The 12285-nt window shown below is 31.9% G+C and overlaps 1 protein-coding gene and 1 long non-coding RNA gene across 7 annotated transcripts in view; one reads left to right on the forward strand and one right to left on the reverse strand.

Moving 5' to 3' along the window:
• Window positions 1-858: 858 nt before the first annotated feature.
• LOC143258473 (uncharacterized) lies at window positions 859-5840 on the forward strand. Of its 3 annotated transcripts, XR_013032305.1 has the most exons (6): window positions 859-1227; window positions 2720-2782; window positions 3275-3333; window positions 4088-4152; window positions 4820-5009; window positions 5707-5840. It is a non-coding gene; the product is annotated as an uncharacterized LOC143258473 (long non-coding RNA). The 3 variants fall into 3 exon arrangements; XR_013032303.1 differs by lacking the exon at window positions 4088-4152; XR_013032304.1 differs by lacking the exons at window positions 4088-4152; window positions 5707-5840 and having other exon boundaries at window positions 4820-5562.
• A 1116-nt stretch (window positions 5841-6956) lies between these two features.
• Window positions 6957-12285, reverse strand: part of LOC143258474 (leucine zipper transcription factor-like protein 1) — a 121671-nt gene continuing 116342 nt past the window's right edge. The window contains exons 10-11 of one of the 4 annotated variants that reach the window (XR_013032307.1): window positions 11141-11322; window positions 6957-10851 (exon numbers count right to left, since the gene is read on the reverse strand). Coding sequence is in view for 3 of the 4 variants with exons in the window: in XM_076517496.1 (XP_076373611.1) it covers window positions 10800-10851 (52 nt within the window). In the remaining variant the exon portion in view is untranslated. Of the gene's footprint in view, window positions 10852-10928; window positions 11323-11404; window positions 12116-12285 lie in introns of those variants that run through there. The other 3 variants (XM_076517496.1, XM_076517498.1, XM_076517497.1) reach the window with 3 other exon arrangements.

Raw genomic sequence — 12285 nt, forward strand, 5'->3', positions numbered from 1 at the left:
TTTTCCCCCAAAGTTTTGTCGGTGTTATACTGTTTTTGTCTTTATTCCAGCTAGCACTGCATAATTAAAATGGTCATTATGTTACAGATTTCTTTTCATTTCACTAAAACTTAAAAATATAATCTGTGGCATGGAGGCCTAAAATCGTAACGCATTCATTATTGAAGGCTTATCAGCGTAACTTGAGTCAGCTGAGAAAGAAATACAGTAAAGTCTCCTATAATAATATGTGTGTAACATTTATAGGATTTTAAAGTCATTTTTACTCGCTATATAGTATTTCTTCGTCAAAACTGCAGTCTACAGCAAAAATACAGTGAGTCAAAGAATGCGTCACATATTTTTAAGTTTTATTTTTGTGGTAAGAAATCCGTAAAAATATTATTAAAGACTTGATCGATTGTATGATACCAGAAAATAATATATCGACGTGCTTATTATTGTTCACACACCTAAATTAATTTAGGTTACTATGGTGAGTTTTAAATACAGAATGATATATTGTCACGTCATACAGTTTTTAGAGTTTGTGTTATTATGTGGCATTTGGTTTCTACTTTCCATAATTCTATTATTATTTTTTGTGTAGAACAATCCTTGATAAAACTTGAAGATGTTACGTTGCATAAATAGTTTTAATCTGGAATTTTACGGTTTTGTTTTTAATTGTAGTACCAAGCTTATGCTGTTGTTTACAAATAAGATTTTCAAAAGAATCGAAGCAACAATAGCTATCAATAATATTTGTTTACAATAATGTTTGAAGCAGTCATAATTTAGATATTTTTGTCCATTTTTGAAGCTTAGCAACAGGAATAATAGTTACAGGCTTTACGTTGTGTATGTAAGTTGGCAATAATATGATAAGCATTATATTTAGGGTTGTTGTATTTAATGTCTGTATTTTCAAAGTTTTAAATGCTCCTTTAAAGTCCGTTACAGAAACTTGTATGATTGAACGACAGGGAAAAAGTAATTCCTTGTGTTCCTCAATTGTTTCAAGCCTAGCATAAAATGACGTTTGTTATCAGTTTTGTATGGGGAAATTCTAGAGGTCAGATAGATTCTCGAACAATAGGGTTTTAATCTACCTTAACACTGGTGATTTAGTTTTGCGAAATTATTCAGCTGAGCTTACAGCGATTTATAAATGAAACTTAACTTACTTGTCAGATGAACCTAACAAGTACGAAAAACACGAAGCTTCGTTTTCTTACTTCATTCAAGGTAACTTGAGTAAGCTAGAAAGTAACACTTTAATAGTTTTTAGAGCACCACCCTGCCTAATCCAGTCTTTTCGTATCCGTTTTGTCGTACTACGCATGAATCAATTGGAATGCCGCTCAGGTTTTTCCTTGATACATAATAAGTTAGTAGGTGTTTTTACGACGGAATAATTCGCCAATGTTCCAGTTGATACATGCAAGTGACTTAAACGAGGCTAACTGAAACGCTTAATTTCTTAAAATTAAAAAAATAACTTATGCGTATAATGATTATACTTATCATATGTATATATGCTCCTTCTGTTTTCTATATTTATGTTTTAAAATGTATTCGCTAAAAGTATCTAATTTATATTACCAACTCAGGAGTATTAATTAATTTTCAAAGTTCTAGAGTATACGCCATTGACTACTGTATTTCCTAGAGTGTACTTCTTACTTTTTTCTTGAGTTTAAGTTCTCTCGTAAATTTAATAACCCTTATCTAAATAAACTTTCAGTTTGTATATACAAATTACTAGATAAATACTGTTTTTAAACACAACTCTTAATATCATCTCTGCATGGTATGGGTGTGAGTGTATGCAGAGAAGACCAACTGATAAAATGAGTTTTAAAATCATAATAATTCAATAATGCGATTTTCAGTTGCAAGTGGTTTTGTAAAATTATTAAAAAATCGTAACTTAAAAAGGTCTAGTGTGGTCCAGTGGTTAATGTGTTGGACTGTAGATACGAGGGTTTGTACTTTGTTATAGCGAAGTGAAAAAAAACGCAGCTCACACTTGGGGGCTATAGTTGCATTACAAGACTGATGCTCAAATCCCAATATTCTATTAGATTAGCCCAAAAGCTGGCGTAGGGTGAGATTGACCATTTACCTTTCTTCGAGTTTTTCACTTCAAAATTAGGGATGGTTAATAAATCTAGCTCTTGAATAGCTTTGCACGAAATTCGAACAAATTATTGATAAAAAATTGCTTCATATAATGTACAAAAGTAGTAGTAACCCTCATTGTTAGGCACCCACTGGGACAGAGGTAAGTCTACGGATTTAACACGCTAAAATCAGAGGTTCGATTTCCTTCAGTAGACACAGCAGATAACCAGATGTGACTTTGCTATACGAAAAAATAACTTATCGTGGAATATTTATGAAATAGAAGAAACTATGCTGTATTTTTTTTATTGTTAGCTTGCTAATACTTAAACAGGGCATGTAGTTGTGATGCTGGAGGATATTAAAGATTAGCAAACATGTTTTGTCAATGAATATTAGAAGGACTATCTTTCATCTAAACGCTAAAAATCGTTACTATTTTATGTTAACAGAACAATAGCTTTTATGCGTTTTGCAGTTTCTTTTATTTCGTTTTATTATGTATCACTTAATCTTTTGATGCAATTGTAAAAATTAAATTGATTTATGTTAAAAAATATAAGATTTATAATTTGTTCAACTATACATAACTAGTTTGTTGGTTTTTTTCTAGTGTACAGCGACCCAGAAAACAGCACGTGTCCTGGTGGCTTTACGTTCAAAGAAACTCTCTGCTGTAAGTGTAACACATATATACATATTATATATATATTTTGTTTTTATGGAACTTCGTTTTAGTTTGTATTTTCTTTCCGAGCTTTAGTTATTAATCATAATTTCGTATTTGTGTAACGATTTCGAACCTATGTAAATCATATATCGTAAATTGTGATTATAAAAATGTTCTTTTGATAGTTGAAGATGCATCTGTTTATATAAGTATTTTCACTTAAATGTTGTTAAGAAACAATTAAAATATAAAAAGTATAAATAAATAAGTAACAAATATGGTAAAAACATTGAAATCGCTATTTTTAAGTAGATTCATGACGACTGAAATCCCTATCTATATCTATTAATAAATGTTTATCATTTGCTCGTTTATCACGTTGCCAGAGCTTACAACAATGATAACTTTTAGTTCCTTGTCCTCTTGGTCAGTTCAAAATAACCAACAAAACGTGTCAGTCATGTTTTGTGAACTAATACAGTGATATTTTTGGAGCAGTGTCTTGTTTCATGTGTCCCAGGGATCATCCAGTTTCTAAAGCAGGATCTACCACGCAAGTGAGTTGTCAAAGTAGAAATTAATTATGTTTTATAAATGTTATAGAAATAAATTTAAGACGGAGTAATAAAATGTCCGACAAATATAATTTATATTACAAATTATAAAAATTATGTTATATTTGAAATATTGTAGCTAGAAGCTTTCAGCTCATCTACTGTGAAATTCTGATTTCTCATGAGCATTCTGAGTGATGGATTTATGGCAAATGTTTAGTTTTGTTTCACGGCATATTTCGTTTTTTCAGTACATTACTTACGGTTGATTTGAATACGAGTCAGTGGACAAAAATATTCTTGAGATTCATAATACTGGTACTGCATCTAGTAGCCGTGCATTTTTTAACGTCCTTGAGCGCCATTCTTTTGTTACAGATTGATACATTACCTGTCAGTGTTCTAATTTTAAAATATAAAATTTTTATGTATAGAGAGAGAATAAACAGGAACATTTTCAAAAATGTTGGTTAGCTCAATGAGTAACTGAATATACATTAACTTTTATTGTAAAATCACTAAAACAAACACTGAACTGTTTCATTCACCTATTCAGTAATTCATTAATTCTCTGAATAATAAGCTTACTAATTGGCATCATCATTATTCCTCGTTTTCTATTTACTGTACGAAACCTTGCGTCATCATCATAATTAGCCCAAACAAATACCAAATTTAATTATTAAAATATAGCTCACAGCAGTAGACTAAAATATTTCAGAACTAATTAATTTTTTTCATTGTGTATTTTTTGCAGACATTGACTTTTCAACCCATAGTGTTTATTACATTACTTGGATTAATTGTAATGACAGTACTCAGGTAAGTGTTCTTTTGTAGTACTGTCAGATGCTACAACACAAATTATTATATACTTTATTGTAAAGTTTAATTATTTGAAGGTACGATAGCTAAATCTCGCAAAGAAAGAAACATTTTAAAATAATTTAGATTGATTGCTGTCTTTCTTAAGTTTTTTTTTATATTTTTAAAATAAACTAGTTAATGAACACTAAGTAATATTTCACACAACTTCAAAATACTTTTAGTACTACGCATTGCTACATATTTTCCACCTTTTTTTTTTTTTTTTTTTTAGTTTTAAAGCTAAGTTCACAAAATTCTCTTCCTCTCTCTAATTCCTAAAGTTTCTAACTTTAACTTCGCTCAGATCTAACTGGCCTGGTTTAACTTTCGCTAATATAGCAGCGAAGTAATCACAATCCACCGCCAATGCTTGTACTACTATTTTACCAACGTAATGAGATGGACCGTCGTAACGAGAGAAAGGGCAAATATATTTGGTGGGACACGGATTCGAACTCGTGACCCTCAGATTGCCGAGCCAGTTAAGAGCTGCAAACGCCATTATAACGAAGATAATATAATAATTTTATCACAAGGAAATATGTTAATATTTATAATAAAATTGTATATTTACTTAGCCATGAGTTAATGAAGATTATGAGACTTTCTAATACTCTTGCAGGAACACCAACGCACTCTTTAATTAGCACCCAGATCATTTTTGTTGGCGGATTTGTCCATGATCTTCACTGCCCATTTGCATTTGTCAAGAAATCTAATGCAGACTTTCCACAAATTTTAGAGAAGATTTGATCTGTTAAAGCTTATCATGTTGCTCACTCCAAGTCGACTGAGAACTGGCGTGGAATGTGGTATCCCTTATCTTTCTTAATACTTATTTGTGATAATTTTCCACTCTCATCTTTTTTTTATATAGTTTACATTTTCAATTTAATTATTCTTAAATTCGTGTATTTATTTTACTTTATCATTACTTAATGTAGTTTTCTGCGATATTCTTTTCATTTTAGAACAAAACATCTCTACGCAGTTTGTCTAACATTCTAGTTTCCTGTAGTATTGAACAATGGAAAAGAGACACTTAAAGAAATAGACTAAAAACTATTCAAAAAACACTTCTGGATTGTTGTGGTGTTCTTCTATGACGTTATTCTACCTTTTCTCAATTTTTCCCATTTTGCTTATGAAGAGAAAAGGGCCACTTTTCAAAAGCGCTCGGACTATAGTGTGTTGCAATAAATAATAAGTAGTAGTAATTATAAGTAATGGTCAAACTACAAAAAAGTTTTTATTTCCGCTACACAGATCATCGATTGTGTACCTTCATTCTTGGTAATGTTTGTTGCCCATAACCCAATGTAATTCTAAATGCTAAAAAGGGCGAAAATTTCATTTCAGATTTGAAATTCAAGACCAACTTAACGTTTTTGAAAATCTCAAACTTCGTGTTAAAAAAAATTAACAAATAACGTGATATAAGCAACTTGTATTTGAAAACAGGTTATTTTTATTTCTAATGTTCTGATTCTCTATCTTTGCTTTTCGCAGCTCACCCTTCAAATTATAAAAAAAAAGAAAAAAAGAGTTTTCATCATTGTTACTGTTGCCTTGGAGTACGGAGGAAGTTGACATCCGACCAGTATAACTGTACAATGTGTAATAAAGGGATTCTCTTTCAAGTTTATCAGTTTAGTTTTACCCCTGGCACGTGCACTTGTTTTGGTTTCTACCATCCATCTAGGATCCAGTGATCTAACTAGTATATTTTGTACAATACTGATTGCGTCAAATTAGAAATACATTGATGGTGACTTACTACCATGTAATAGAATACATGCTTTTACACTCGTAAAATTTGCAACACACTGTATACGGAAATTCTTCTTAATTGTTACATACTGTTGCCTGGACCATGTGTACGCTTTCACCTATTATAAGATGTCGCATTCTAGTTACCGCAACTTTTATAAGTCTCTTCCTGGGTGGGTAATGCACTTCAAGTTTGGGCCTGGCATGGCATGGTGGATAGGACACTCAAATCGTTATCTGACGATCGCGAGTTCAAATCTCCATCGCGAAAAATGCTTGTTCTATATGGTTACTGTTTGTGCAAGTCACCTCGATATGAAAATTCTTGGTTTAAAAAACATTCTGGCCGACCCAAACTAGTGGAAATTAAAATCATTATGAAGAAAAGATAGCGATTATGCTACATGTTTATCCATATTTCTCTTTTCCAGTGTCATTAAGTACAAAGAATATTCCAGTCGTGGAAATTCTACATTATCTGACATATCTTTATGATTTGAATATTTTAACTGATAAGGGATGCTAAGCGGCATTAAAAACTTCCCAAAAGCGATTACTTTTCAGAGACGTCACACTAAAAATCAATATTAAAATGTAGTTTTATGCCATCCCATAACAGATTTATGTTTGTTGTAATTGTCGTGTGATTTCATTTACATACTGAGAAACGTTTTTTTACAACCTAATAAACCCTATGTATCAATTGATTCGGTATATTTTACAATGATAAAAGAGAAAAGTATGGAAAATTTCTACTACTTAACCTTTCTTTCTAAATAAAAATATCAAGACACATGGTAGTGTGCAGTGCGGTCAAAATAACCTGTTTTATCAACAGGAGTGAGAATTTAACAATTTTCCACTTTCTGCAACTCGGACTGTGGAAATCCAACCTATCATACAGTTTTAGTAAATGTGCTTTGTTGAACCCTTATTTCAAATGAAAAACTTCAGATAATTTCATCAAGAAATACACGAGATACAATATGTTTAATTTTGGTTGAATTTCTTATATTTCTCCTTCACACTAAAAACTGCAGAAATTTTTATTTGAAACATACTTACATGGAATTGTTTTCGTATTTGGTACATTGATAGATCTACGCTATATATGCAAAGTTATTCAACAAAATCTGCTCAATTCTGGCCAAACCTATTGCTCACGTCTGTGTAATAAGTCACACGAGTTACCGCTCTAAAAGTTTCACTACAGCTTCATCTGGTCTCTCTACATCTGTTTCAAGGGTTGTTTAGCTGATAACGCCTTAGCAGCTGTCAGTACAGAGGACCCTCATTTCATCTACATGAGGAAGGTGGTAGGTCTTGTCACTGATGATGCAAACCATCAGTAGTGGTCATGGTGTTGACAGAATAGGTGACCAATAGCTGATTGGTTTGTGTATAATGATGTAGTAGTGGTGGTGGTGGTTAGAATCACAGTGGCAGCTGTTGTTGTACATGGATCTATCACACCTTCGCTTATTAGAGATCTTGTCAACCTTCAAGTAGATCCCAGCTTCAGAAATTATTTTATTACGTTCAGGGATACACTGATGGCTTGATCACATTTGATGGGACATTTTATCAATGGGTCCCATTTCTGCTTGGCTGACATCCATGCTTTCTTAGGTAGTGCCAACAAAAGTAGTTAAGAAGTAGGTAGCTTATTTGGAGGCTCAGCTACTGCAGTGAACAAGGTGGTTGTCATCATCATTCTCCCAGCCTTTAGAAACTTCAGGACTAAATAAACAACAGATGGAACAAGTAATCCCATATTGATGCATTAGCCAACAACCCATTTTCATTTATAGGCTCTGCCTTGGTGAAAATCAGCTTCAAAGGCACAGTATACATACTATAATGTGGATGTATTCTATCTGTCATTGGATATGACTTGGGTAACATGACAACAACCCTTACTTTTGATTATGAGATTCATCTAAGATCTCACTTTCTTTCCTTTGGAAACTTCTTCCATTTAGATGTTTAGTACTAATACTAGCTTATAATGCAACTTACAAAGCTTTCACTAAGTAGGTGATGCTTTCCGTCTCACCTAGTACACTATCAGCTTGCATTTTATGAGTTATAACTGAAGCTTATCCAGAAATGACGTTGAGAAAACACTCATTATAACTATTTCAATATACATGATTGCATATAATCCATCACAACAAAAATATACACTCTGTACGTCAATTTTACATTTGTTTTGATATCTTAACTATTATTTACTGCTGATAATTTCACTTATGCAAATACTTCAGTTCTATCCAATCAAATTATCTTCCACTACCCTTCACGAAAAACAACCTTGTAAAACTGTGTTTTATCTCAGATGTAGTGAAAGTTGCTTAGTTACTTATTTCTTCTACGAAAATTTACTACCAGTAAAATATTTCAATATTAAAACATTCTTTTATTACCATTAATGAAAATAATAGGTCCATTTTATCTACAAATATCTTCTAGATCAATTATCACATTTAATCACATATCACAAGGTCTCAGTGTATCAGATCAAATCCTTTGTTTTGTTTACTGCTGTGTTGTTTGTGTAATTTTTATTACTTATAAATGACCTAATATAAGGTTCATATACATGTACAAGACCTGATATATATTTATTTATAAACATTATCTCATATTTCAGCAATTTATAACATTACTTCAACTCTCATATGGATCACTTTGGTAAGCTTTCCAGGCTACTTTCCAATTCTACAGATTGATGATTGCAATCCCATAATGTGCTGTTTTATAGGAGCCACCAAAAACAATTAGTTTTCTCTTCAGGCATCATAAAATAAACAATCACTGACAAAATTATACCAAACTAACACTTTTCAGTTAGGATTAATATTCTGGCTGTTACTTTATACCTCAAGCACACATTCAGAAGAAACACAACTCCCTCAGGGCATGCTTCTGCAGGTGTACTCAAGATAATCTAGCAAGTACCAGCCAGCATCTTCAACAGAGTTTTCACTATTCAACTAGATCAAGTAAGTGATTTAGTTGAAACATCTAACAATGCTTTGTATCAGAACATTAAGCTTGAGGCTTGGAAAGCAATAGTTGCAATGCTCTTTCACCCACTTATGTTTTAATCACATCATTGTTTAATTTATGAAGCAAATCATGTGGCTATTACAAAATTTAGTGTTTGCATTAGACTATAAAACACCATCCAACAGCTCAGTGTGAATGAAGTGCAATGTCTTTTCAACTGAATTTTTTTTCACTCATATCTATGATTTTAAGTTATGCAGATTGTTGAAGTATAGGCATTACATTTTCTAGCTACAGCTGTTTCATTTTATAATGGATAATTGTCACACAAAAGGCCAATATTAGCAGCTCATCCACTTGCCTAATCTGTTACTCCAGCATTTTTCATCTGGCTTGCCTTGAATACCAAGATAATTACCTTTAGCAGGTGAGTCAGTATGACATGAGATAGCATCTTCATTTGCTCCTGATTCATCTGTCTCAATCTCAGGCTCCTAGTAAAGCCAAGAAGTTTATCATTGATATATGGACACAGCTTACTGAAGAGTTTCATAAAGCTTCAAATGCTTTATATCTTCAATCCTATCTATTCAAGATCCTGCATGGACTGGAGATACTTCCCTGCTGTTGGAACAAACTGCAGCCCATGCATGACTAGTTTAAGAAATTACACACTACTCCATCCTGCAACAGTGGTAATTATTCTATAATTCCTGATGTTGGTGTTCTGTAAGAATTTGCTGTTCTTTTAATGAAATATTAGCACTACAGTTCCCATTAAGGCAAATTATAGTGACTAGAGCACTTAATAATATATTTTATATCATCCAAGGTGAATCTCAGATTTAGTGAGAGCAGACAATGGTTCTACCATGTTGATGTTAGCCATGAATCATTGGCAGTATCACACAAACCAACAAAACTGCAGACTTCCTGCTTGTTCACAGGTTGAGGATAGTCTCTTACCACCACTGTCTAAGCAGTGTCTGTAAAGTCTTCATCTATACTGACAATATGATAAAAAACTTCATTAGGATGTACTTTTTTGGTTTCAGTTTTAAGCTTGCTCTATTTTTCTCCTGGAATACTATTTTCAGGTTCTCAGCCACAAATTTGAACATGCAGCTAAACAACAAAATGTCATTGGCATAGACCAGGCATCTCTCCCATTGCACTTTTTCAGTGTGAGGTCTACTAGCATCTCAAAAGTGATAGGGACATTACACAAACAAAAAGATACAATACAGAACTCAAGAAAGACATCTATAAAAGCAATTTCATCACCCAGTTTGACTTGCCAGATGCCAAATCAAAAGTTGAATCAACTAGAATTTTCCATCATGTCTAAACATTCATTATTTTGTGGTAACGAAAAGACATCCATTCAAATTACAATGTTCATCCATCTCAACCCAACACAGAATCTTGGCATATCTTCATTTTTCTCAAGAATCAGTACTGAAAATGATCAAACACTCTTGAAAGACTGTATAATTTTGTTCTTCCATATTTGCTTTATTTTGGCACTGACCATGCCCCTAGTGCTACAGAGATGCAGTTCAGCAGTTGCTTTAATGAATGTTTATTGACTGTAGTTATGTTATGGCAAGTGACTATTGTTTGACCCAATAATAGGTCAACTGGTTTCACAAACACATCAGTATAGTCAACAAATGAGTCACTGAGTTACTTTCACTACATTGGCTCTAGACTGTTTGGATATTTTGGCAACAGTGCACTTGTTTTTGGCTGTAGGACAATGTAAATAACTCTAGCATTACCACCAGCCTTGGTTACTTCTGCTTTATTTACTGCATCTATTACAACTCCATCATTATTTGGATAATGATCAATGTGGTATGAAACCCTATCCTGAAATGAAGATTAATACAAGTTTACATATTGTTTACAAGAACACTAACTAAACATAAAAAAAGAATATGTGCACTGAAAAGTCTGGAAACTATATTTAAATATGTAAAAATATGACAGTTTCAACTGTCGCATTTCTAAAATAAGCATTGTATATATTACAAATTTAAGAAATACCATTTTTATAACCTGGGTAAATGTGAGTAGGGTTATATACTTTGTGATTTTGTGCCAGTTGTTTTCATTTAAAATAATGGTCAACACTGAATGTATGAAAGCATCTACTTACACACAGTTATACTTCCAATTTCATACATGCAGCCATCTAAATACATAGTAGTAGCCAGTGTATGTATTGCATGTACCTTCATCTTGCAGTAAATATTTACATCGGTTCAAATACAGTTTTTTCTGGTGTGCAAAACTTGTGACACTAGTTCTGTCAGATACTAGAATTTGATAAACTTTCCTCTGGAAAAAGCATATATTTATATACAAAAGACAGCAAATGCTCAGAAGTAGCAGAGAATAACTACACTAATGCAAAATAATGTTGGTTTTGATATTTATTTCTTGCATGGTAAAACCTATCAAGTAAGGATGATATCACAGACAGTACAAATACAAACTGTGCTATATTTTAACAATTATTCATAGTATATAAATAAAGATCAGGGATTTTATAACTAACAACAGAAACAAGTATTAAATTAAAAACAAGTGTTGTTCAATTTACCATTTGTGTTTTATTCATTTTCTAAGTCAATCTTTATTGAAATTACTGTACATCTAATGCTCTTCATCTCATCTCATACTGTTACACAAAGTTTCAGTAGTGATGTTATAAGAATTATGCAATTAATTTTTTTATTTGTGAATTTCTTTATTTATTTAAAGGTAGTTTGTGGTGTTAGTTTTTCAAAACATGGATCTTTAAATTAGTTACTCCACATCAGCTTTAAAACACTTTGAAATACATAATTAAATGACAGGTATCTAAAACAAACCATTCAAGAAGTTTTTTTTTAATGAAAGTTTGAATTGTGAAATGAAATGATTAGCTTAATGGTTTATGCAATCACATACTAACTACTGTGAAAAAAGTATTTAACAAAATAAAATATTACAGTGTAATAGCATAAGACATTTCATGCGAGTCTTCTTCTTTAAATGTTTCCAGAATGCTAATTAACTAGTTGGTGCTGAACAAATGTAAAATTTTGGAGTAATAATCAAGCTTCAGTTTTCTTTTACAGATTCATATCTGAAAATAATATAATAGTAATATTTTTTCTAAAGTTTAAAACAAATATTTTAACAATTGGTATTTGATACAGTACTCTTGTATAAAATCAGCCAAACTGGCATATTCAGTGTTTTAGTTAATATCCCACATTTGCAGTAAAGTGATTACTGAAATAAAAAAATTAACTT

This window comes from Tachypleus tridentatus, chromosome 8 (genome assembly GCF_004210375.1).
Source record: "Tachypleus tridentatus isolate NWPU-2018 chromosome 8, ASM421037v1, whole genome shotgun sequence".
Classification (NCBI taxonomy): domain Eukaryota; kingdom Metazoa; phylum Arthropoda; class Merostomata; order Xiphosura; family Limulidae; genus Tachypleus; species Tachypleus tridentatus.